Genomic DNA, 27,378 nt, shown 5'->3' on the forward strand with positions numbered 1-27,378 from the left:
GACCAAAAATGTCGCAGGAAGACCTCAAAGCCCCAGAGATAAATCTAAGTGACGAAGAAATAGCAAATCTCTCAGACGCACAGTTTAAAACACTGGTCATCAGCTTCCTCACAGATCTGGTGGACTATAGCCACAAATTAGAGAAACATATGAAGGCTAAATTAAGGGAAATGAATGGAATTCCACAGGAAAACCATAGAGATGAAAAAAAAACTGGGACTCAAATCAATGGAGTGAACCAGAAGGAAGAAAAAAATGATCAATCAGAAAGGAATGAAGAAATAAGAATTCAGAAAAATGAGGAGAAGCTTAGGAACCTCCAGGACATCTATAAACGCTCCAATATCCGAATCATAGGGGTACCAGAAGGGGGGAAGACACAACCACCAGTGGAAAAACTATTTGAACAAATAATAAAAGAAAATTTCCCCAATCTGGCAAAGGAAATAGACTTCCAAGAAATCCAGGAAGCTCAGAGAGTCCCAAAGAAGTTGGACCCAAGAAGGAACACACCAAGGCATATCATAATTACATTAGCCAAAATTAAAATGAAGGAAAGAATCCTGGAAGCAGCAAGAGGTAAGGGGACAATCACCTACAAAGGAGTCCCCATCAGGCTGTCAGCAGATTTCTCAAAAGAGACCTTACAGGCAAGAAGGGGCTGGAAAGAAATATTCCAAGTCATGAAATCTAAAGACCTACAACCAAGATTGCTCTACCCAGCAAAACTTTCATTTAGAATGGAAGGACAGATAAGGTGCTTCTCAGATAAGACCAAATTCAAGGAGTTCATCATCACCAAGCCCTTATTATATGAAATGTTAAAGGGACTTATCGAAGAAAAAGAAGTTAAAGAAACATGAACAGTGAAAGGACAACAAACTCACAGTTATTAACAACCACACCTAAAACGAAAGCAAACTAAAAGGACAGCTAGATCAGGAGTGGAAACATAGAAATGAAGATCTCAAGGAGGGTTAGCAACAGGGGAGTGGGAGGAGGAGACGGGGGGAGAAGGTACAGAAAACAAGTAGCATAGACAGTAGATAGAAAATAGATGGGGGGGGGCAAGAATAGTATGGGAAATATAGAACCTAAAGGACTTGAGACACATGGACATAAACTAAAGGGGGGGTAATGGTGGGGTTGGGGGGGCAGGGTGGAGGGGAATGAAGGGGGGAATAGAACAACTGTAACAGCATAATTAATTCAAAAAAAATAAATAAATTTATTTAAAAAAAAAAAGAAAAAAATTTTAACTTTGTGTGGTGATGGATGTTAACCAGACTTACTATGATCGCTTCACAATACATACACGTGCTGAGTCATTATGTTGTACGCCTGAAACCAATATAATGTACGTCAACTATATTTCAGTAAAAAAATCAGAATTTCTTTAACCTAGGTTTAAAAGCGAAAAAGTAGTTTGCAATTAATGTGGCAGGCCAAGGCCAACTCTATTCTAAAAAATAAAATAAAAAGATGACCTTGTTCTGAAATGGACTGTCAGTAAAATCTTCACTTGGAGCTGAGGGCCTTCAGCCACAGCCAAATTCTGCAACAGCCACACACAGTCAGATGTTTCCTTTTCACGGTGGCAGGTGGGAGTAGAGGTGTGTGTGCCTTCCTGACTGAAAGACAGTTTTGCCACCTTCATATTAAAACTAAGGAAGAATGATTAACCTGTCAAAATCCTGACTGAAGTGCCTTTATCTTTTTTTAGTAAAAAGACAAAAGAAAAGTCATAATGAGATTTTGCCTGGGTTTGGAGACGTTTCAACATGGGCAAGACATGAATTTTCTCTTAGCCCTCAATATATGCTGGGGAAAAAAATAATGCAAAGAGCTGCCCATCCATTTGCTAGGGCAGTCCCTATGAAATTCCCTCTGTGGTTAGTCTGGGTCATTGCATGACCATGACCCCTCAGGCCATTGAAACGTCCCACCTTTCAGAAGAAGCTGGGAACAGCACATGTAATCCTCGAGTATGGTTTCAGCTTTACCTTTTCTCAGGAGCTGGAGAAACCCTTGTCAGCAGAGTACACCTTCCTGGGAACCCTGCCAGCCTACAGGCTCGAGAGTGTGACCTGTCGTGGCCAATGGGACCTTTGAGAAAGAAAGTTTGATGGGGACGTGGTGCTTCCAAGAAAAATGCTCCTCTCTGATAAAAGGAACATAACCTGTATCAGTTTATGTTTCTAGGAAGGAACACACAGCAAACTCAACTTGGTTAATTTGGGCAAAGTCTAATAAAGGGTATTATAAATGTGTGGAAATAATACAGAAAACCATTAGGGAGAAGGAGGAACCCCAGAGTTGGTAAGCTTTTATCCATCCCAGGCAACTAGGACAAGAAGGCCCAGAAACTCCCAGAAAAGCCAATCCACACCCCTACCTATGGACCCCTGAAGCAATCCTGAACTGCCAACTTCCAGACTTGTTATTTTCAGAGAAAAATAAGCCCTGTTACCTAAAGCGAAAACACTGTCAATAAAAAACTCCATTGACCAGTCTGTTTTTCATTCACTGCAATTATCTCCTCAATGATGTTAAAAGAATTAAAATTATAGTCTAAGTGAGAGAAGGGAGGCAGCCCCAAATCCAAAAGATCTTAAGAGATATCCTGATAGACCAAAGGGCACAAAACTCAAAAGAGGGAAAGAGAAATGGGTAATATCCAACCTCACCAATAAACATTTAACATGATCATTTGCATTTCTCAAATCTTCAGCTACACATCACTCAGAGATAATGAGGTTCCGGTCTCACAAGCTCCTGGCAGATGTTCAACTTGGTAGAATTTCTAAGAATAACATGGACACCGTGTATTGATTTCTTTGTAACTAGGGCCTTAATCCTTTCTCCCTCCAAGAACTACTGTCTCCGAAATATATAAAAGTCGAGAGCTCATTGTTAACCAAATAATTAGTTTTTTAATATGGCTTAATTAGTCCTTTCAATATCACGTATTTCTAGTTACTTTTAATAGAGAATTCTACCCGAGCATTTCATATTTTTAAAAAACATAATGAAATGAAGCAGTGCCTGCATTCTCTCAGCCCAGCGGTCATGTCTTTAATGAGCACGGCTGTTTGCACTGAGACCTAACGAAGGCACCATCGCCCATTAAAGGGGCATCAGCTGTTACATCCTAGAAATGGACAGTGCACACACAGCCTCTGTAGTACGACTCTCATAAACTCGGCCCATCAATTGCTCTGATCTCACACAAAATATCGTTACAGCAAATTACTCCTGTCTGAGCCTAAATTATTTCCAATGGGATGTCGAGCCTTCAGTAATAAATTTTATTAGCTTAAAAATTAATACGGTTGATTTTGATAGATTTTTAAATGCTAACACGTCCACAGTAATTATTTTAAGGAAGACAGAGACTTCTGAGTTCATCTATATGCCTCAATATTGATTTAAAAGGATGCTGAGGGAATAGGGTTTTCTGGGTAATTGAATTTTCCTGGTTGTTTTACTCCAATAAATGATTGTTACTTTTAACTGTCAGGCTCTGATCAGCAAAAGATATGAGAGATTGGACTGAACACTCATTTCAAGACATACTGTAGCAATAAAGTTTTAAAATAAATCTGATATCAACTTTCTCTTTAGTACTACATTTAGGATCGTAAATATATAGCACCTCTCTAAATTAAGGTTATAGTTTCCAGTTACTTTGACTGGATAGTAAAGGGAGATCCTATAGACACAACAGTGGAAGACTGAGTAGCTGGAGAGGCTTGACGGGAACAGCAACTGATTCTCCTGCAAGAAAGCTGAAGCAATTTAACCAACAAAAAAGAGAGTGGCCAATCCTTTCCCATCTGCTACCTCACTTGACAATGATCTCACCATTGACAGAGCCTTCCAGCAGGTCCCTGCTTTAGCTAAGAAGACTATGAAAAGAAAAACACATTGAAAAAGTGCAAACTGCCACCTGGAGAGCCCAAAAGATACAGGCCTCACATCTGATATGGAAGCTGAAAGCCCAGCAGGGAGAGCTGCCTTCCCACCAGGACCAAGACAGCATAAAAAGCAGTGAGGTTCGGTAAAGACACAGCCATGCAGACACCAGGAGAACAGGAGCCACAGGAGGATGACCTGGAGGCTGTCTGCCCTTCAGCTAAGTCAGCATGTGCCTTTAAGGGACTGACCTCAGGTCCTGCACTGCTCAGGGTCAAGCTCCGCACCTGAGGCCCCTCCGTGGCCTCTCCACTCAGACTCTGCCTGATAACTCTGCTCAGAAAGGTCCCTAGGCTGACTCTCATGGCATTGACATCCTGCTCCGGCTTCAACCAGGGATTACAGCAGCTGCGTGAGCTCCTGGTGCCTGATGCTCGCCACGTCCCACACAGGTGCCCTCCCTGCAGCCGCCCTGACCTCCATCCCAACAGGACACCCCAGCTTCCAGCAGGGCTTCATTTTCTTAAAATAATTTTTTAAATATTTTTTATTTATTATTGTTCAAGTACAGTTTTCTGTCTTTTGTACTCCCATCCCAGCCCACCGCCCCCCCCCAGTGCTCCCCACCTCCCTCCCATTTCCACCCCTGTTAGTTTTTGTCCATGTGTCCTTCATACTTGTTCTTGTGAATCCTTCCCCTTTCCCCCTGAAATCCCCTCCCCTCTCCCCTCTGGTCCCTGTCTGCCTGTTCTCTATTTCAAAGTCTTCTCACCACTTTAAGTATCTCAAAGATAAAGAACCACCCCTAAAAAATAAGTGTCAGACTGCCTGGAATGGACTATGAATAGAGCTTCTTACCAGGTGGCAATATTCTAAGGAAATTGTGTTAAAGAGTTTGCAGATTTTCCTTTGAGTTGCAAAATATTTATCACAAAGCCCTCCAAAGTGCAGATTTAGAAAGTTTCCATTGCCAAATATGCATTATTTGTAAATAACACTGCATAAAAAAGTTGTATTCAGTCTTCCAAAAGACACCTTGGTTGGACGCAGGAAAACAGAGCAAGTCAGTGGAAAGGCGGCTGGTGAGGGCCCTGGAGAGCCAGCAGGGCCTCTCCCCTCTGAGCCCCTGCGAGGAGTTCTCAGATGTAACACACACTTAGGAGTAAATTATTGGTTTGTGGGCCTCGGAAGCAGTTGGCACTTAATTTAACGAGCTGTGAACTTATGTTAACATGACTTCTTTTCCCAGAACAGAACTGTTGGACATGGCGGGGGAGGGGGACCCAAGGTCTGAGCTGAGGGAGGCTCAGAGCACTGGAGTGAGGGGGAAATATAAAAGAAGTATAAATCATTTACAAAGCAAAGCTCTCACAGTTTCCAATGTGAGAAATTGATTTTGGTCAAAATTTTTATTTCCCTGTATTAGGAGAGATTTGTATCGGAATTTTTTAAACACTTTTAAAAACAAGTGGACTTTGTAATACTGAAACAGGAATAGGCATTGTTGTTATATATGTTATCACACTTGATCCTTCCAACAATGCTAGAATTAGTGGCAGGAACAGTGTCAGCTGGCCTCACCACGGCACCCAGAGCCCAGCCCAGCCCAGCCCAGTGCCCGGTCCTCAAAATATATCTGTTCAATGAATGACTGTCTAGAAGGTCCCGTCTGTCTTTTCTGCTCCACTCCACGGTGGCGGCCCAGCTCTCCGCACCTCGCCACTAACGGCTTTCCCAGATTCCAGGCCCCCCCTGCTCTAAGGCAGTCCGAACAGGTTAACTGCCAGCTTACCTTCACAAAACACCACCAGGACCCTCCCGGGCTTTGGCTTAGCACACACCAGGCCTTAACTCCTCTTCATGGTTTTCAAGTCCTTGAATAATCCCAACTGGGTGCAATGTGATTTTCTCCTCTGCCTTCAGGTTCAGCCAGTTTCTCACTGTCCCAAGATTCCCACTGGGCGACCCCTCACTTTCTTTGTATCTAAAGTACACTTTTTCTCAAAAGTCAAACTCACAACACACTTCTCCACGAGACCCTCATCTCTCACACTTCCAGTTCTACTCTGGATTTAACTGTCCTCTTGTAATTTCACTTACGTTCATTCTGTATTCCCCATAACAGGCTGACTACAATCAAGAAGCAAAAACAGGTATTAACAATTAGTGAACACCACTTAGTGTCAGACACGACATAGCATATAAACTATCTGGGTGAACAGTAAGCTCTGTGAAAACTTCCATTGAATTAGCTAGCTTAGATTTTCTTATGCACAACCTTTAAGTTACACACGGTCTTACTCCATGAAGTAGCCTTAAGAAAATAAAATCCAAAAACAGGGGGACTATTTAAAAAATCAAAATGCTCATGAGTCAGAGGAAGAACAAACAGCTTTCCTCTCCCTCCCCTTTACCTAATCGGTCATTCAGTCATTCGAGTTGTTGGAAACAGAAAATGTAACTGCTTTCCCTGGACCCTGTCCACTCTGCGAGGAGGGCTGAAAAAGCCACAGTAATCTGGGAAGCCTGAGTAACTGACACGTGGACTGTGGCTCCAGACTAGATAAATCATAAACCTAATCTCAAGGTTTGAAAACAGCCCCTGCCACCACAGCCATGGTAGATACGACCCGTCAGAGCTAGAAGCTCAGCCCATTACCTAATGTTCAAATGCTTGTATCGAACATACACTGAACACCATCCAGGGTCTGCAGAACCTTCCCTCAGCCTTTTCCTCAGTTTAGAATTAAAAGTTCCTAGGTGGGAGGAATCTATTTTTCAGTCAAGTCTGTCTCATTAATTTTGAAGAATCTTTTTCAGTGTTACTCTGGCATGCACTGGTGCCACCAGAAACAACAGAATCGAGCAATAGCAAATATACATCAGGAGTAGATGCTGTATTTCTCAGCCCAAAAGTTTTGATTTGTGGGAAAAAATAAAGTCTACTAATACTATAAAAATTGCAGCTGTTTCTCAATATTTGGGTTCTTTTTGGTTCCAACTTCTTTTTCGGCCTGCAATCGGAATCTAACAAAATTGAACACAAGAAATGCAGCCGAATTGACCCACACGGTGTCACAGAATCTTCTTCCATGGAGAAAAGACTGGGCATCTGAGAGCTGAACTCCTTGACGACTGCATGCAGTGATACTCAAAATGCACCGGTCAACCTAAGCCACCTTTGCTCATCATTTTTGGTTGAACATGCTTAGAAAACTAACAGCCTGGCATGTCTAATAAGCCATGGATTCCACATAGAAAGCAGAATTTAGTAAACGTGAGAAGTGGTGCATTTTCTTGTCACCTTGCTGCCCTAACCTCAGGCAGAGAGGGAGCACAAGATGATCTAATCATTCGAAGACAAAGGTGGAAACATCTACCGGAACAAAAAGTGTGCCTGTCTTCTGCTTTGTGCTGAAAAGCACAGCCATCTTTGTTAGGTATGTGGCCTCGGTCAATTCACTATGACCCAGCAAGTCTGAAAAAAAGCACCATAAGCAATGTGGCACAAAAAAATCACTTCCCTTTCCCTGGGGGGGAAAAATATCCCTGTATTGTTTTTAACTTTTCAATGGCACTAAAAGGGAAGCATTTTAAAAACACAAATCAATCTATAATAAAATTAAAAAATAATTTCTTGAGTAAAGCAAGGTACGTCCTGATGAATATGCATACCTGTTCTCAGGAGCCCTTATTTTCATACATTAAGAAAATGTTTCAGGACATAAATACTCCTCATCTTTTAAAAACAGGACTTAAAAGGAAGACAGTGGTTTCCTCCAGGGCAGTTAGTCATATAGTATTCACTCAGACACACAGCTGAAATTTAAATGTTACGTCACCTATTTTTCTCCCTCTGGGTGCACACACACAGGTCAGCATTTTCAAGTAGAAGGAAAACGCAAGGATTTTCAACCTGAAAACCCAGAAGAAGCCCAAGTTTCCTCACCACCATTCACAGAGGAAATTGACCTGAGGAAATTGATGAACTGCCAGCCTGGGGTCTGGTTCCTTTGAGACCTTGCTCTTTGGGAGTCAGCATCATGCCTGGGTCAATACTGGTGTTCCCATGACACTGTCACAGCCTGCTCTCCCGGCTGCCTGTCACTGCTCACAGGCAGTCTGCGGGAGAGTTCTTCAAGGTCTGTGGGACAAAGTCTAGGAAATAATGATTTATTAAGGTTCCCATGATACTTAAAGAAAAAAGACTCTTCAGAGTCTTATAAAGGCGACATCATAATAAATTCAATGTCCTCATCATTAAAATGAACAGAAGCATTGCAATCTTCATTTTTTTTTTTTTACTCATAATACACTCCTACAAGGAATTTTAATGAGTAAATCCTCCCAGGTTCCCAAATCTAAGCTTCATTTCTGAAATATACATTCATCATGTGATCAAGATTATCTAAGTTGAACTCACCTTTTTATACTTGCACAGGCAAGCTGACTACTAGTCAGGCATACTATGCCACCAAAAATACAAAGGGATTTATTTCCAGCTATGTCCTTCAATAATTTAGAAAGCTGTACATGAAGGTTGACATCCAAAGGAAGAGAGAAAGAGAAATGGAGAGGAAAAGAGGGGAGGAGGAAGCTTGTACTTATTTCCAAACTTATCTTGGTCCAACCCAGTAAGTCAGCTCTCTATCAGCACATGCAGATAATAAAAAGCCTTTTAAGGAAAACTGTAATTCATTTCATTGTTTAGAACTGTTTAAGGGCATTCTAAGTCATTATTTCACTTTTTCTTAATCTCCCATAAGGCTCAGCTCTATATGGCTACATAAAAATAGCAACAGCTCATTTTTATTTGGTATCTCTCATGTTATGGAGCATTAGGCACTGTTCTAAGCCCTGACATGCATTAGTGTATTCAAACCTCCTAGTTAATCTATGAATCTATAGTATGATTATCCTCATTCCACTGATGATGAAACTGAGGCACAGAGTTAAATAACCTGCCAAAGGTCACCAGTTAGTAAATGATAGAGCTGCAAGATAATTATTAACACTCCATAGCACTTAAAAAATTTGCAAGAGTTTTTTTCAGCCATTACCTTCTTTGAACTTCACCACACATAAGCATCAATTTAATTTTACAAATGGAAGACCAAGGCTCTGAAGTGCCTTTTCCAAGCTAGTAAATGAAGAAGCTGGAACAGGACTGAGTTTTTGCATCTATATTTTCCCCTTCTCCCACTACAGAAGCTGCCTTTCTCATCACAGACTCAATCAATGAAAGTATTCTCATAATACACTGATCATTTCTCAAAGCATAATTCTAGCTCCAGATGGTAACAATTTCACTGAATTCACCCTTTTATCCCTGGCATCAAGGGCAATGCCTGGCACACAGCAGACGGCAGGGCCAAGTGTCCCCTGACCCTCATCTCCTGCACCAAACTCATCCTTTTGTCTGCCTTCCTGCTACCTAGCCATCCTAAACTGCCTTCAGAGCTCCAGCCATCCTCACAAGTCATCACTTCAGAGAGGTCAAAGTCTATGTACATTCCTAATCTCTCTTGCACAATCAAAAATCCAAGACAGACATGAAAACACAAAGTTTTATCTTAAGTCTGATGCCAAACTCATATGATGCCTATGGCAGTTCACCTTCAAGGTGGGTCCCAGTGACACCTGCCTCCCAGTTCTCACACCTTCACATGGTCCCCCTCATACCAAGCTTAGCTCGTGTGGCCAACAAAACACTGCAGAAGTAGGAGCATGTTATAAAAGACCGAGGCCTCCATCTTCAGGTTTCACTCTCTCTAAAACAGGGCTATCAAACTCATTTTCACGGGGGGGGGGGCCACATCAGCCTCGAGGCTGCCTTCAAGGGGCAGAATGTAATTTCAACTCCTTAACAGTTAAAGAGTAGTTACATTTATACAGGCCTAAAATGATTTCGGCCCTTTGAAGGCAACTGTGAGGCTGATGTGACCCCCGGTGAAAATGAGCTGGACATCCCCTGCTCTAAAATCACTTGCTTTGCAGGAAAGCCAGCCGCCAGGTTGAAAGGACACTCAGGAGCCATGCAGAAGCCCATGTGGTGAGGAACTGAGGCCTCCTGACAGAGAGGTGAGTGAGCTTCGAAGCAGGTCCACCGTCCCCAGATGTCTGTCACTGTGGGTGCTGCTCAAGTGCAACCTCATGAGAGACCCTGAACCAGAATCATCCCGTCAAGCTGCCCCTGGATTCCATACCCACAGAATCTGTAGGTGATCAATGTTTGTTCCTTTAATCTGCTGAGTTTTGGGTATAACCTATAACATAGGAATAGGTAACTAATAATGGGGAAAATTTGTTATAAACTGGCATAAGGCTACTTAGAGTATCTATCCCCACTTATTATGGACATATAATTGATGAACTGCATAAATATTAATGTGCTTGTTTTAGAAAGTACCGCCCAGTCCTGGCCAGAGATATTGTCTAATGAATAGTACAGACACCACATCACCTTGCTGAAATTTTAAAAAATTTGAATCTTGAAATACACCTGGCCCCAAAGGTTTCAGATGAGGCCCTGTGAACCTGTATTCAATTTTCCTAAAACATTTTCCTAATTAACCCCACCTCAGCATACAAGAAACAGGATTTCTTTATAAGAATTCTTGTACCTCTTAGACTCTCCACAACATAATCCAACATTTGATTATAAATTGTCTTGTACTGTTTTATAAGTAAATGTTTCCAATCTTTCCACCTAAAAGTTAAACTTTTTATGGGCAAGAATCCTCCATTTCATCGTCCCCGCCAGAACCCTGGATGCTACCGCACATACAACAAGCTCTAAATATATTATTGTAGAATTGAGTCCACAAATCCAAACCTACAATTACCAGCACACAGCACTGGCCCAGACCCCCACAAACCCTCACACTCAAAAACTATTTATCACCAAATAATTGGCCTATAACATGATGGAAAAACAGCGTCTGTCTGAAAGAAAAAGAAGCTGGTTCTCTGAGGAATTCTGGAAACTGGCACATCCTCCAAGTGCCCTTGTAAACAGTAGCAAAGCACGAAATAATCATTATCAGAGGAAAAGATCTATGAGCTTCCTGATTACTGGCTCATCTGAACCTTCCAAGGAAAGAGCAATTTTACCTTTCTGCTTTCCTCTCACACCCTCCCTCCGGCAGTAAGAAGGGTCACTAATCAGTGTTTAATTATCTTTCCTGAAGAGAGATTTAGAACGGAGCTGTAAAAATCCAGGGTAGAAGCTTTACAAAATAAAGACAAAGGAAAAACTGAGTGATAGGGGCTTTGAAGCTAAATAAATTATTCTAGACCTTTTAGATCAATAAGCATTAAAAAAAAAGCTAAAACATTAAAATGCAATGCAATAAGCACTGTTCTGAAAAGAAGTTCCACATAAGCAAACTCTTTTTTTAAATTGGGGTGGGGGGAGACTCTTTTGAACAAAAGGATCTCTCCCTCATATAATCTACCCAGAAAGAGTTCTGCAAATCCAAATGGCAAGATTGCAGAAGGTAATCAGGCCAGATCATAGGCCTATGGAGACTTAATTTAAGACCAGCACAGGGGAGGGAACAAGGAAAGGCTGGGACTATGAGAGGAGATGATTGGCAGTAAACCTAAATGATTTTTAATAAGTTCTGACCTCTCCCTCTATAATCAGCTCTCAGCCCTCCCTCCCTGGCATGCCACAAAGAAATGGAGGGTGGGTAGGCACTGAGAAAATGACCAGATGGGAAACCAGGAGACGGGGTTCTAGGCCCATGTGCTAGGCTCCAGCAAATCTCCATCCCTCCCTGGGTCCCTGTTCCCTCACAGGTGGGATGGGAAAATTCGATGATTCCGGAGCCAGGTCTAACTTTCGATTTTAAGTGAAATCCAGTCTGTTGTAATTTCTCTCTCATCTCGTCCACATTCTCCTCCTGGTATCTGCTGCATTGTCAGGCAGCGCCCTGGGACTGAATTAACTAAGGACATGTGACCACACACAGGTCTGGTGCAGGGAATCAGACAGCTGGAGTACGGGGCAAAAGAATAAGTGGCTGGCAGCAAAAAGCAATGACAGGTAGAAGCGAGCTTGTGGGAAGATTTTGTCAGGCTGTGGCATTACCTATGTTATAAATGGTTGAGATTTTCTTCACAGGGGGTACCGCCTGTAGCCTGAATATCTGGTGGGATTTTTCAAGTGTTTGAATACTACAGACTTTTAAAATGTACAATCCTGACAAAACTGAAAAGCTTACGTTACGCCAGTTTCAATACCACTAAGACTTGTCACAATTTCCTGCAGTCATATGGAATATTATTCAATTCTTAGAAGCCACAGTTGTCCCCTAGGCTTTAACCTGCAATCCTTCTAGGATTCCTGGGAGTTCGTGGTTGAGAGGAAGTCACAGGGTAGGGGAGGATGTATGTGTTCAGAACTGGTCTTCTAACCATGTAAATCATTTCCCCAAGAAGAAAACACTGTATGTGCTAAATCTCCACAATTTCTCAATGTTTCAAGGTAATAGATGAAAACCACATACCTCTTAAATATTAACTTTTTTAACATGCTACATATTCACCTATCAAAGCTATCAAAGAAAGTTATTCATAAAATGCTTGCGAACACACTTTCTTCCAGCCCTGCACCAAACAATTTACAGAAAGAACCTGCAAGAACCAAAGGCAAATCCCTTACACAATGTAAATAGCAACACACAAAGCTTGTTGGAAATTTTTTGGAAATCTGTATTTTCAACCAAGGTTTCAAGACACAAGAGCAATAGCAGCAGCATGACTAAAACAACCCCACCAATCACTCTTCAGAAATGACAAATATTTACTTGAGTACCACCATGTACCTGGCCCTTTTCTAGGTTCTCAAGGATTTAACAGTGGATAAAACAGACAATGTTTTGCTGCCCTCCAGGAAATTGTTCTCAAAATATTAAATGTCAAATTTATTTAAACTGGGTGTACTTTCTCTGCTGAATTACACACAACTACCATACCAAGGAACTAGGAAAAAACAAACAAGATGCAGAAAGACAGGCAAGTATATCAGTGGAAGAGAACTGAGGGTCTGGAAATTAATCTTCACATTTATTGTCAACTGGTTTTTAATAAGGGTGCCTTACAATTCAGTGGGGGAAAATGGTCTTTCCAACAAATGAGCTGAGACAACTGGATAGCCACATGAAAAAGAATGAAGAATGACTCACAGACCTAAATGTAAGAGCTGAAGCCATGAAAGTCTTAAAGGAAAAAAAAAGGAGTACAAGGCACTGGTCTCTGTGAATAACTAACCACCACACCCCCACTTCTAATAACTACACATGTCCCTCTGTGAGCCAGTCTCACTTTGGACAGAGGTGGGGGATTAAATATCCCAAATTGGAATTTAGAAAAAAATGTATTAGCAAATAACAAACCATATATAATAATAGCTACTGTTTATTGGGCATATTTTAGGCGCATATTCTATGTGCCTAAAATTCTTTTCTCAAGTTATTGCAATCATCCTATGAGGCAGGTATCATGCCCCTCAACTTATGAAGGAAGAAAGGGAGGCTAGTTCCGAGAAGAGTCCTCTGACCAATCACAAATCGGATAATCCCGCAGCGCAGCAGGGTTTAGACACAGGGCAGGAATAGCGAGACAGGAGAAACTGGGGGTGACCCTGCAGCACTCCAGTGAGGAGGCTGGTTCCAGTGTGAAGTGGGAGGGCCTGGGCCACACCGGGAGTAGGGAGGATGGTGGAGGAAAACCAAGTGTGACAAGTGCCAGTTAAGGCAGCAGAGGCTTTCAGTCTGCTTCTCAAGCTCAGCTCTGAACCAAGGGCAAGGTGGACCTGAACAGCTTAAACACACTGCCAGTCTCCGTGGGCCAGCTCAGGCACCAGCTGACCCTCACTCGTGCCCCTGTATGGGAACCTGTCTCCTAAACAAGGTACTTTCTAACCAACTTCTGGGACACCATCCTCACAAAGTTAGGAACTCTCAGCACAGGAACTGCGCTTTCTGCTGTGCTCAGGACACGCAGTTTCCAAACAATCTCTTGTTGCATCTGGCTTCCTCCTAGGTCTCGGTCCACTAATTCCTGCCCTGCCATCTGACCTTTTGGTGATTGTCCGTGGAGCCAGCACTCAGCACCTCTTGGTTTTCCTTGCCTGCCACCAGTCACTCTTGTTCTAATTTCCTGTTGGCATGTCAATATCCTTGAAAACAAACTGCTCACACAGTTCGGAAGCCACTGCCAACCCCTTTCACAGCTTCGGTGATTATTAAGAGAGCCTCTGGAGAAGCCATCCCAGCCTCTGGGGAATTTCTTGGCAAGAGTGTTTAGTTACAGAGGAATGGATTGTGAACAATAGGCAGCATTAAGGAAGAGTGGCTGTTTCACTTAAAAAACAAAATGGGAAATACATACAAAGCTCAGAAGGCACAGGAATGCAATCCACATTTTTGAGAATGGCATAGACTCTCCAAAGTGTACTTACAGGCTTTTTTGAGTCACAAACTAAACAGGCTGTTTCCCGGCCTTAACACACCAAGTCTATTCCTAAACCAGTAATAACAGATGCCTGGATGATCTTACTACAGGAGACTTAGAAACAATCTGATGAGGCAGAAGCGAATGGCAGGTACATTCATTATAACCCAAAGCAGGCTGACCGGGAATGTTGCTTACGGGCTTTACTTGTGAAAATATCACAGACACAGCTCAGCAAAGGCAATCAATCTCAGAAACGCTAGAGGGGCGTGGCAAATCCGAGGTCTGACCTATCATGTTTATGATAGGATTTCAGAAAAGACACTATGCTTTGGAATGAGAAACTTAACACCTGTCATAAAAACCTAGTATTTAATTTATTGACACTTTTTTCCATGAAGCCTCAGAGCACTGTCAGATGAGGCTCATGTAGCTTCAAGAGTAAAATGGGTGACACAGCAATAATAAAAAATTATTACTGTATAATTTTTAATTCCTGATTGTGTAAACCCATACTGCAAAACCAACTCACTTTCTCAGATGGGTCAGAGAAGAGGGGACAAGGAAGAAAAGCAACTAAAGTGTGAGACTGTTATCCGTTCTTGAAATATGCCCTTCTTCCAAAAGACTCAATTTTTATAGGGAAAGATGTATTTTCTAAAAAAACAAAAAAAAGAGAAAGGCTTAGTAGCTACCCCTCTAATACAAAATGGTGTGGCTTGTGCTTTCTGAAATAGCAGCTAGTCCATTTTTCAATGAGCTACTTGCATTCAGTCCATAGCATCATCCCATTTTCTACCCGTTATCAATATAAAAATTAGGGGATCTTGGCAACAGACTTTTCACAGTGAAATTCACTTTATCCTAAAACCTTTTCTAGAAAAATAAAATGGCAAAAAAAACTCTCATTCATAAGATTTTCAATATGGCCTATTCCAACTGTAACATTCCATTCACCCCTCTATTCAAATGATAGTTAAGAATTATCCATTACAGGAGGCACGCATCTCTGGCTACTGTGGATCACAGACAGGGGCTCACAGGCTGGTAGACAAGACAGATGTGTCCAGGAAGAATGCTTGCAGTGTGCTCAGTACTATGACAGCATGTGTGTGATATGCTGACAAGTGCTTACCTCTGCCTAGTGAAGCTGGGTTGAAGGCTTTCTAGCAGATGGGACACTTGATTCAAGCGTCAAAAGGATGAGTCAGATGAGTGTGTGCTTATGGAAGACAGAAAGGTACACCACTCAGTAAGAATCCCATGTATCAGGCGCAGGAGAGTCTGGTATGTCTGAGACACTGAGCAGTTCTGCATGTCCACAGAGCAGGTCATTAGGTAGGCTAGATCAAGTAGGGTGCTAACCCAAACAGTGAAGTGTGGACTTTACTGTAGAAGAAATGAGTCATTAAAAGAAGGAAGAGACAGACTTCTAGTCAAGATGGAGGCATAAGCAGCCATGCTTCACCTCCTTGCACAACCCCAGGAAGCATCACAACAAACCGCAAAACAAAAAACACCCGGAACTGCCAGTAAATCAAATCGAATGGAAGTCTGACAACCGAGGATTTAAAAAAGCCATGCCCATCCAGATGGGTGGAGGAGGAGGAGAAGAGACAGGGAGTTGGGGCAGAGAGGATGTAGAATGACGGCAGCAAGGCGGTGGCAGCTGGTAGAACGGGTGGTCCCATATTCACATGTGGTAGATACAAATTGGGAAGCAACCCCAGCCCCAGGCCAGACTGTGCAGCCCAGGATGCCAGCACTGGGAAATAGATCCTCATAACTTCAGGCAGTAAAAACCAGTGGGGGCTGAGGCAGCAGAAGAAACTGCTGGTCTCTCAGGAGGGTCCCTCTAAAGGACCCATCCCATCCTAGAATGTTCGCAAACCCACCCACCCTGGAAACCACCATTAGGGCAACAGCTGCAAGGGTGCCAGTCGCATATGGGAATTGGGTGAAGTGACTGGAAGCAAAGCAAGTGCCGAGCAAGCCTCCAGCAGCCAGGCGGCAGCAGCATTGTCCCCTCTCCGAACCCTCCCACACACACACAGCCACAAAGTGGTAAAGCAGGTTGCTGGGCCCTGGTAATTACCTAAGGCTCCACCCCATACAACTTAACAGGTGTGCTAAGACAGGCAGTCAAAGCAATTCTACCGGACACACAGAAACAAACACAGGGAGGCTGACAAATTGAGGAGACAAAGAAATATGGTCCAAATCAGAGAACAGAACAAAACCCAGGAAAGAGAACTAAACGAAACAAAGATAGCCAGCCTATCAGATACAGACTTCAAAACGCTCAGAGAACTCACTGAATACAACAAAATCATTAGGGAAGAAATGAAAGTTATACTAAGTGAAATAAAGGAAAATCTATAGGGAATCAACAGTGAAGGGGCTCAAATCAATGATTTATAACATAAGGAATAATAAACAGCCAATCAGTACGGAATAAAAAAAACAAGAAATCAAAAATAAATAAATAAATAAGGATAGTATTAGAAGACTCTGGGACATTTCCAAAAGTGCCAACATCTAAACCATTGGGATGCCAGAAGGAGAAGAGGAAGAGCAAGAAATTAAAAACTTATTTGAAAAAATAATGAAAGAAACCTTCCCTAATTTGGTCAAGGAAATAGACATACAAGTCCAGGAAGCACAAAGAGTTCCAAACAAGTTGTTTCCCAGACAAGGTAGAGCTAGTAGAGCTCATCAACACTATTCCCTTATAATATGAAATGTCAAAGGGACTTATTTAAGAAAAGGAAGAAGATCAAAAAGTATGAACATTAAAATGACAACAAACCATCAACATTGAATCTAAAACATAAAAACAAAGCAAGCAACTAGAACAGGAACAGAATCATAGATATGGAGATCATTTGGAGGGTTATTAGAGGGGAAAGGAAAAGATAAGCATGGGGGAAAAGGTACAGGGATTAAGCAGCATAATTGGTAGGTACAGAATAGACAGGGGGAGGCTAAGTATAGTATGGGAAATGGAAAAGCCAAAGAACTTATATGCATGAGCCATGGACATGAGCTAAGCAACAGGAATTGCTGGAGGGAAGTGAAGTACCAGGCAGAGTGGGGCAAAGAGGGAAAAACTGGGACTACTGTAATAGCATAATCAATAAAATGTACTAAAAAAAAAAAGTAGGAGATGAAGAAAAAAAGTTAACATTTTCTGAGTGCGTACCAGATGCAAAGCACCATTTCACAGATAGGGAAAGTGAGACTCAGAGAAGGTCAGTATCTTTCCCAAAGTACCACAGCTAATAGAGTGAAAATTTAAACCCAGGTAGTCTGACTCTAGAGTCCATGCTTTTAATCACTTATATTGTTCCTCATATACAAATATTAAACAAGTTAAACACACAGATATATTGTTTTCACTGATATGTATGGTACATAACTCCTACCCCTCAAAAAAAAGAAAAAGAAGGTAACCACAAGTTAGCCTGCACCCAGGGCAGAAGGCTGAGCACCAGACACACAGGAGTAAAGGGCACTGTCACTCTCCATGGCAGCGGTTCTCAACCAAAGGTGATTCTGCCCATCAGGACATTTGGCAACATCTGGGGATATTTTTGGTCGTCACAACTGGACAAGATGCTCTAGTGGCATCTCACAGCTAGAGGCTACGAGTTCTATTCAGTATCCCGCAACAAAAATCTGCCCGGCCTTACCCTGAGGTTTAATCTGTCACAAACCATGGAAGAAAATGTGAGCTTCCCCATCTTGTTTATAAGTGTCTTAACAAAAACTGCAAACCACTGGCCACATGGCTAATGGAGAGTCGAGTCTGGACTTTTGTCCCTGCAATTCAGATATAACTCTAAATGTTTGTGCCCTCCCCCCAGGAAATTCATACGTTGGGTATTTAACCCCCAATAGGAGGTGGGGCCTTTGGGATTAGTGCCCCTCTCTAAGAGGGCGGCTAATGCTCCGGGCCCCTCCTGCCAAGTGAGGCTACAACAAGTTTTCAACCCCAAGAGGGCCCTCGCCAGGCCATGCTGGCCTCCTGATCTCAGATTTCCAGCCTCTAGAACTATGAGAAATAAGTTTCCATCGTCTATGAGTCACTCGGTCTGTGTGATATTTTGTTAGAGCAGCTTGAACAGACTGACACCGCCCATGCTCAAAAGCAACATAAAGCTCTGCATTAGTTCCAGTCTAGGGCAAAGTTAGCTCAAGCTCAATATCATAGAATTCAAGAATATATTAATGGGGCTGCAAAAAGTGTGGCCTGCCTTCAATTAGGAAAGTCATGAATACCTGGATAAGGACAGCCCTTGACTAGATGCTGGAGGTAACAAAGCTTTCCCCATTAAATTATTTTGGACACCTTCAAACCATGAATGATAAGAAGTATTTTTAGAAAATTTTTCAAGGCAAAAGGCTTGTAAAATTGAGGGGCACTTAAGATCTGAGGAGCTAATGTACAACACAATTACTATATTTGATAATGTTATATTGTATAACTGACATTCGAGAGAATTGAATTCAAAGTGTTCTCAACAACAACAGAAAGATAAGTAATCGAGGTGATGGGTGCATTAACTTGGTGGGATCCTTTCATGACGTGTGTGTGTGTGTGTGTGTGTGTGTGTATATACATATATACATATATATATATATATATAAAATCATCAGGTTGTACACAACTTTATCAACTACACCTCAATAAAGCTGAAAAATACCTTGAATCGTTTTTAAAAACAAAAACATTTGAGGGAGCCTTTATATACTAGGTCATCCTGAACAAACGGCCATGAGACAAATAGCATACCTGAGTTCTAAAGATCCAGAGGCAGTGGGGAGGGGAGGCGCACCTGCCCCATCAAGTCTAACTCACTGACCCACCAAGACGCCCCCAGCCAACCTCACAGTGACAGAAGTGGTGGCGTGTGATTACTCGCTACAACCTATGTTAATAGGTTTCTGACTCTGCACCTTATGTAGTTGATATCAAAGATTTAAGTGTTGACATAATATGATTCGTGAAGATACCGCTTTTCACTTTTCCCCCAATCTTCCCAGATTTTTCTTTACCAGTCCAAATGAGACAAAAATTACATTTCTCAGCAAGTAAGAGGACTGTAAGTCCCCACCTTCTAACTGTTTTTCTAGTTTATTATGAAGTTTCTGATCAAAGCATCAAAACTCACTCACAGTATTCCCTCAGGAAACAGCATGATTAGGCAGTAACTTCATTTAAAAGTTAACGAATAAATGGTACACTTTAACTGTGGGGATTGTGTGGTATATCTCAATAAAGCCGTTAAAAAAGTTAATGGAATTTCCATCTTGCTATCATATTGGTTTCATTAATTTAGTAAAATACACCGAGGGGGAAGTGAGCACCTCAGTGGTTATTACATTACCACTCAGGAGACTAAAGTCTTGCTGAAATGAGAATACTAATCTAGTTCATATTTGCAGCAGCAATTTTCAAAACTAAATTTATAATCAAACCTGGTGATATTTTCCCCCCTGAAAATCTTTGCTAATCAAATGACAACCTATAAAGGTAGTATGAGGCATATAAAGTTTTACTTTCTAAAGAGAACAGAAAGAAAGGTCTCTTACCTCCACCAGGACAAAGAACTACCAAGGGCATAACAAAAGTATCCCTGAACAAACATTATTGAAAAAACCAAAAGACCAACCACAGCAGAAAGTCTTAACTTGAATAAACAACAGAGATAGCAGCAGAGAACAAACAGCTAGAAGCTACTGGGGGGCTCAGCACACAACCAAGAGTTGACCGTTTACATAAACTTGGGTTTTTAAACCTTGCACAGGTGGGTTCAAACTACAAACTGCATGAAAAAGACTTCCTGGTTTTCAAGGTGAATTACCTCTAAACAAGTTAAGAAGGCAAGTTTCTACATAACATTAGTATGAACGCAAAGACATTGTGCTTTATTTTTCTGATTTTTCAAGTTTTCAATGATAGTTGGCATAAGATGGAATATTAGACTTTGGGTGTGCAAAGTGATCGCCCCAACAAGTCTAGTACTATATGACACCATGCACAGTCACTACAATATTACTGACTACAGTCCCTACACTGTACTTCACATCCCCAGAACTGTTTTTATAACTAGAAATTTGATTTTTTTAAACAAAAAATCATTTTTTATTTAAATGCTACCCATCTTAACATACATTATGTGTAACCACTCTCTTCCAGCTGAACTGCTTTCCATGGAAACAAACATCAACACTCCTAAAGTCAAAGAAGAACTCTGATCTAAATTGCAGAAAATCATTTCATAACCAACTTTTCAATTTGTAACTTAGCACTTAAATTCAAAGCCTGTTTTTCAAAATAGCACACACCAAAAAATGTTTTACCAAGTGTCTCTCACACTCCTAGGTAAATTTCCCATAATTCTTTAACTCACAAGGAATTATTGTAACAGTAATACAAACAAATTCTTAACTATGAGGAATCAGTAAAACTTCCATTAAGAGATGAAATATGTGAATAATTTTAGTGCAAAATTATCTCTCTCCCATTTCATTTGAGACAGAATGGAAGGAAGGCTCATCTCAAAATCATTATTAGAAAATGATTTTGAAAAATAAAGATTTTTCTATTTTATTTTTTATTACTATTTTTTAATTTTTACCTGAAGACATTTTTGCATTGCTTTCTGAGAAAAAGTAAGAGAAAGAGATCGACTTGATTGCCTTTCCACACCCACTCAGACCAGGGACCAAACCCACAGCCTAGGAGTGTGCCCTGACCAGGAATTGAACCTGCAACCTAACAGCCTATGGGATGATGCTCAATCAACTGAGCCACACTAGCCAGGGCAAGACTTTGTTATTTTACTTCCAGGGGAAAATGAACTAATTGACATTGCATGCTTAACTTTGACTTCAGAGGGAAAGAGAAGGAGAGAGGGAGAGAATATCAATGTATGGTTGCCTCTTCCGTGTCCCCTGCTGGGAACTGGCCTGCAACCCAGGCATGTGCCCTGACCGGGAATCAAACCGAGACCCTCGGGTTCACAGGCCGGCGCGCAATCCACTGAGCTATGCCAGCCAGGGCTTAACTTTGACTTTGATTAGTGATAATCAAAATTATCAAGTACCCTATAGCAGGAGGAAAACACTATACTAGTAACTATTACACTATTAACTTTGAACTATTTACTATTTTATTTACAAACTAAAGCAGGAGTTTTAAAAAATGCCAGGTATACACAGAACAGTACTATACAAACTATAGATACATTTATTCAATATTGAGTACCTTCTCCATTCGAGATGCTGCTCATACATTAAACACAAATACACATATGTGTTTAATTTAGTACCTACCACAAGCAGATAGGTGCTCAACACATGCATCTCCTGGTAGCATGGCACTTACAGATAATGTGGTTAACTTCAGCAGACATCTGTGTTACACATATGGCCATCAAAATAATTGTGGCATACTTTTGTGACACTAAAAGAGGCCAAGCCTGTTGCAAAATGATTACTTCCAACAAAAGCCTGCTTGAAGTATTGTTTATTTAAATGCCATGTATCCAAAATAACAGCATTATAAAGCTGTTATTACATTTGAATCACTCACCAATTTTCAACCGATCTGTAAAACAAGGTAAGCACCATCAAGTTATAAAATGTAAGTGTGGGTTTTGATTCATGTTTCTTTGACAAAATTATTCTATTTGATCCCAAGTCTTGGCTGCTCTCTTGACAGAATAATATACATGCGCCACAGCTGACAGGAATGCCTTTCATGATGAAATAGGAAGCTCACACTCCAGATGACTTTAGACTTTGCACTTCAGAAAGACTTATTTGTTGTGGTAGTACTGGATTAGCAGTGATGGTCTTGTAATTGTTTCTAACCCCAAGCCAAAGAGAAGCTATGTAATACCAAAAATTTAAGAAGTTTTTGTGATTTCTGCCTATTTTATTCTCACAGTACACCAAAGAATGTCACATGATCTTATAAGGTAAGTTTTTTTCCTCATTTCATGTGGGAGGAGGAGGTGTTTTGGAATATAATGAAAAGCTGGAAATATCAAATGAACACCTCCCCCCAAAAGTCTTTTATTAGCCTTCAAAGGAAATGAAAATCTGATTGGCTTTTGCTTATTATAATTACTAGGGACACAATATTCAAAACCATTTCCTAAAGGAAAGGGTTAACTTTATCGCGTGGATTTAAGTGGCCATCCTCCCTCCCACCCCCAATTTTTTTGCCTGTAAAAGAATGACACCTGTGAAATCAGAATTCTGTGCACCAAGAATGGCAATACCAAAGCTGAAGCTTCTGGCCAGGTACAGTTACTCTAACGTACATAAAGCTGTGTAAAAACTGATTCACATAAAGAAATCCCCAGGGCCTAGGCCATTAGGATTAACTTCTGAGATGACAAGACCAGGAACGGACACTTGCCAGCCTGAACTTGATTTCTCAGATGACCAGCTCTATTGGGGAGGAGGGAGGAAGTGGGGCGCGGTTTTTCTTCACCAGACTCAGCTGCTGAGTTATCTAAAATGCTTGTGATTTAAAAGTGAAGGAGAAAAGGAAACAAAACAAACCGCTCCCAATTCCAATCGCCTCTCAGTAGTCAGAAAGTTTCAAGAACGAAACGAGCGAGCGCGCAGACGCCTCCGTCCAATAGTGAACAGCAACAGAAGAACTCGGTAAAATTAAGGAAGTAGATCACTGCAGTCTCCCAGGCTTTTTGTTTGGGTTCTGTAGGTAAACTGTAGTAACGGCAATTTAATGGTCTACAAACACAAGCAAAGGTATTACCGAGTAGCTTTGAGAGATGTTTACTTAAATGTGGGTAACCATTCCGCTTGAGGAAAGGGAAATTATTTTCTGTCCAAACGTAGCAATACCCAACTATACGCCCAGACAACACAATATAACCACCCAATAAATGTTTCAGTGAATGAACTCCTTTACTTTCCCAATGACACTACCAAGAAAAGGCCAAGGGAAAAAATCACGCCTGCGATGCCTTGAGAAGAAACGGTGTTGGGAAGACTTTCTGGCCTCAGTTGTAGGACCGAGGACTACCCCCTAGGACAACAAACTTACTTTCCTTTATGAAGGGAGTCAAAATTAACCACACTGACACCTTCACCCTGCGCGCAGGGGGCAGTTGCGGTTCCATCCCACCCCGCAGAGACGCAATCACAGAGGCGACTCGTGACAGCCCTCACACAAAGCGGCGGACCCCCGAGCCCGCCGGGCTGCCAAGCCCCGAACACGCCCCTCAACCCGCGCCTACCTTGATGCCCTGCTGCTGGGTGGTGAGGGTTAACTTGGATTCATCCAGGAGCAAAACTTCGCAGTAAAATTCTTCCGGAACAGCACAGAAACAGCCCATGTCGACTGTGGCCGTCTCCAGCCAGGCGAGAAAGCTGCGACCCAGGCGCTAAACCGCCCCCTCCCCTCAAGCCAGAGGCATTAATTTATTGTCCCTGCCACGACCAGCACGACAGGAACAGCTCCCGGCGGGGTCCTGGGCCGCGCCTCGGGAGGCGAGGAGGGCGGAGAAGCCGGGAGAGTCAGCGCCGTGGAGCAGCCCGGGAAGCACAGGCGGAACTGGGCGCGGAGGGCGGCGTGTCCCCGCGCATCCCGCGGCTCCGGCTTCTCTGAAGGAGGGGGACGCCTTGGCCCTTCCCGGCCCCTCCCGCAGTCTTCGGGACCACAGAAGTCTCCAGGCGAAAGGGGCAGGAGGCAAGAAAAGGGAGGGGCCAGAGAGGCCCTCCCCAGACTTGGAAGTTCCCAGAAGCTCTGAAGACCCCCTGCACCCGCGCCCTCCCAGAGTGCGGCGACGCCCCCGCCGCCCCCGGGCCTTCGGAGTCCCCGAAGGACGCACACTTCTAGCTCCGATGCCAGTCCTCAGCTCCCGGTCCGGCCAGCCAAATGCGGAGCGCTAGGCTTTGTGTCAGGGGCACCCACCACGTCCCAGCAACACCGCTGGGGCAGTGGCAAGAATCGTCCGTTTCCCAATCCGCAGGCACGGAGAAGCCCGAAGACAGTCGGAAACGGCAGCGGGCTTCTACGGAAACCGGTGAGTAGAGTCAGCTCGTAGCAGAATGTGGTTCCAGTGTGGGGAGCCCAGAGATCATCATCTCGGGGGATCCTGTAGGGCCAAGTTCAAGCTCTCTCTGGGAAAATGTCCTGTGGTGCAGCAGGGTGCAGCTTTCCTGGGAGGTTCAGAGAAGTGGGAGTCGTAGGACTCGCCGACGGGTTCCCAGCTGGAGGACGGGCGTGGGGTGTGCCAGGCCGCGGCAGCTCCAGGGAAAGTTCTCTCCGAGGCTCGTAAGGTGGCGCCCCGGGCAGGAGCAGCCCAGGTGCAGTTGGGCCGGGCCCGGGCGTCCGCAAAAAGCCCCGGAGCGAAGGGGTGGGGGGAGGGGGGCGCCAGCAGCCGGGAAGAGGGCGCCCCTTTTGGGCGGGGTGTCTGCTGGGGGTGGAGGGCGGAGCGGAGGTGATCTAATGGCGAAGTGCCGACAGGTCCGCAGGACACACTGCGCGAGGCCCCAGAGCCACCCGGTCGCCTGGAGCTCTGAACCCTCTGTGTCCGTTTCCCTGGGAGACCCGGAGACAGGCTCCGGCAGGGCAGGGCGCAGTCCTGCTTGGACCCCAGCTTTCGGCGCTGCTAATCCCACACCCTCTTCTCGGCTGGCGGTGTCCGAGACTGGTGGGCACAATAGCTCTGAGGCTGCAGTGACCCCTGGCGGGCCCTCGTGTCCATGCACAACGAACCCAAGCTAAGCAGCGGATGAGGCAGGGCCGTGCGGGGTTTCTGAGCAGGTGCAATCCGTGCTCTCTCCAGCTGGGAACCAGCGGCGAGTTAACGTGCCTCGTAGTTGGAGGAGACACAGGAGAGGACTTGGAGCAGAGTTGAAGGTAGGCCTTCCAGATAACTTCTCTATTCTAGTTTTTTATGAGAAAGAGCAAGAGTTTTGGCATCAGAGTTTTGAGTTGCAAGGTAGGTAGACAAAGCTCAAAAAATTTAGCTTAAAACCTAGGATGTTAATATCTTAAAATAAAATTTTAAAAGCTGTCCACAGCTCAGTAGAACGGAAATGAACAATTTGCAACTTGGGAGGGAGTTTCTTTCCATAGTGATTTGCCGCAAAGAACCTTCCATAGGAAGCCTTTTTTCCCTGCTATAGTAGCCCCATCTTAACGGGAGGAGCACAACCCCGGAAGTGTGATATACACCTGCCATGTTTGGTATGAACTTTACCTAAAGCTATCACTCGAACTTATTTTATCTTCCTTGCTGTCTGTGAAATGGAAGCAGGTTTTGAATTTCTAACCAAATTCTACGTTCAACTTTAGGTCACATTGTCCAAGTTTTGCCTGGTGTGGGCTGAAACATTAATCTGGGTTTAGGATTTTTACTGGTGGAGGCTTTTCCTTTCTGTAATATACTCCTGGCACAAGTCATCAAATGGTATTGAAAGGTTTTATAACAGGTTTTCATTCTACGTCATAATATTCAGTAGAGCCTCCTAAGCTTGCAAAAACAAGAAGTCAAATGTAATCTTTTTTTTTCCAGTTTTGAGGTTTTTTGTTGCCACCTGTTTCATGTCCTCTGATTTTGAGGTGTGTTTTTTTTAACCTTTTTTGGTGATGCAAAGGCTGGGATTATGGGGTGAAGCAACCATTGGGTCCCCAGCTCTTCTCAGGGAAAAGTACAGATCCGTGAAGCCCTGTACATGTGACAGCCTTTTCTGAGGGGGACTGTTTCCCCCGCCCACCCCACCCCCCATTTCTTTATCAGGGACTGGAGAAAAGAAAAAATTCGTTTAACACAAAACTGGAGTTTTCTAGAGATAATAGGAAGATTCCACAGTTTTAAAAAATGTAAATGAGCTATTGGCATACAGTAAACTGGATATATTTAAAGTACACATTTTGGTATATTTATATATTCATTAAACCATCACCACAATGTAGTTAGTAAACCTATCCATCACCCACAAGGTTTCCTCAGTACCTTTGTATCTCTTCCTCTCACTCCTCATCGCACCTCACCTCCCAGGCAACCACACATCTGCTTTTTGTCACTATAAATTATCTGTAGTTTCTAGAATTTTATATAAATGGAATTAGTGTTAAGTCTTTTGGGCGGTGGGGAGGTGTCTGGTTTGCGCAGCATGCTTAGAGATTTATCCATGTTGTGTATATCAATCATTCACCCACTTGTAATGCTCAGTAGTATTCCTTCATAGGTACATACCACAATTGTTGATTCATTCATTTGTGTGGTTTCCAATGTTTTGCAAATAATATAAATATTACAAATCCTGCTCTGAAAATTCTGCAAGCTCAGCTTGCCATAACAAAACACCATAAACTGGGTGGCTTACACAACAGATACTTATTTGCTCACAATTTTGGATGCTGAAGTCCAAGATCAGAGTGCCAGCCAGCATTGTTGCTTTCTGGTGAGACCTCTCTTCCTGCCTTGTGGGCGGCTGCCATCCCACTGGATCAGGAGGCGTACAAAGGGAAAATAAACACATGAAAAGGTGCTCAACATCATTAGTTATTACAGAAATTCATATTAAAAATCATCGTAAGATACCACTACCGACCGAGTAGAATGGCTACCACACCAGGGTACCATATCACCATACCTAGTGCTGGTGGGGATGGTGAAAAATTTATATTCTCATATACTGCTGGTGGGAATGTAAAATGGTACAGCCACTTTGGTAACAGTCTGGCAGTCTCTTGAAAAAGTTGAACATATAAACATACACCTCCCACAGAATTTTAGAGGAAGACTTTCTCTGACTGTTACAGAACAGACTGGGAGCGGGGGGTGGGGGGGGTGAACGATGTACTGTTACCGAACGGACCCACCCTTATGCTCCAACTCCCCTAACCCCCAGCCCCATACTAGGTTCACCTTGCCTGCCTCCAAGGAAAAACGTCTCTCAATGCCAGACTTTCATGAAAAGGAAAGGGATTATTTATTTAAAGAG

General features: G+C 42.9%; 1 protein-coding gene across 6 annotated transcripts in view; it reads right to left on the minus strand.

Moving 5' to 3' along the window:
* The window catches only part of EPB41L4A (erythrocyte membrane protein band 4.1 like 4A), a 248,493-nt gene extending 223,748 nt beyond the window's left edge, over positions 1–24,745 (minus strand). For all 6 annotated transcript variants that reach the window (XM_053665307.1, XM_053665308.1, XM_053665311.1 and 3 more), the window contains exon 1: positions 23,658–24,745. In XM_053665307.1, coding sequence (XP_053521282.1) covers positions 23,658–23,756 — 99 coding nt within the window. In that variant the 5' untranslated portion in view covers positions 23,757–24,745. The remainder of the gene's footprint in view (positions 1–23,657) is intronic.
* Positions 24,746–27,378: the final 2,633 nt, after the last annotated feature.

The sequence above is a fragment of the Artibeus jamaicensis genome, unplaced genomic scaffold, assembly GCF_021234435.1.
Source record: "Artibeus jamaicensis isolate MK-2021 breed Jamaican fruit bat unplaced genomic scaffold, CSHL_Jam_final contig_402, whole genome shotgun sequence".
NCBI classification, from domain to species: Eukaryota; Metazoa; Chordata; class Mammalia; order Chiroptera; family Phyllostomidae; genus Artibeus; species Artibeus jamaicensis.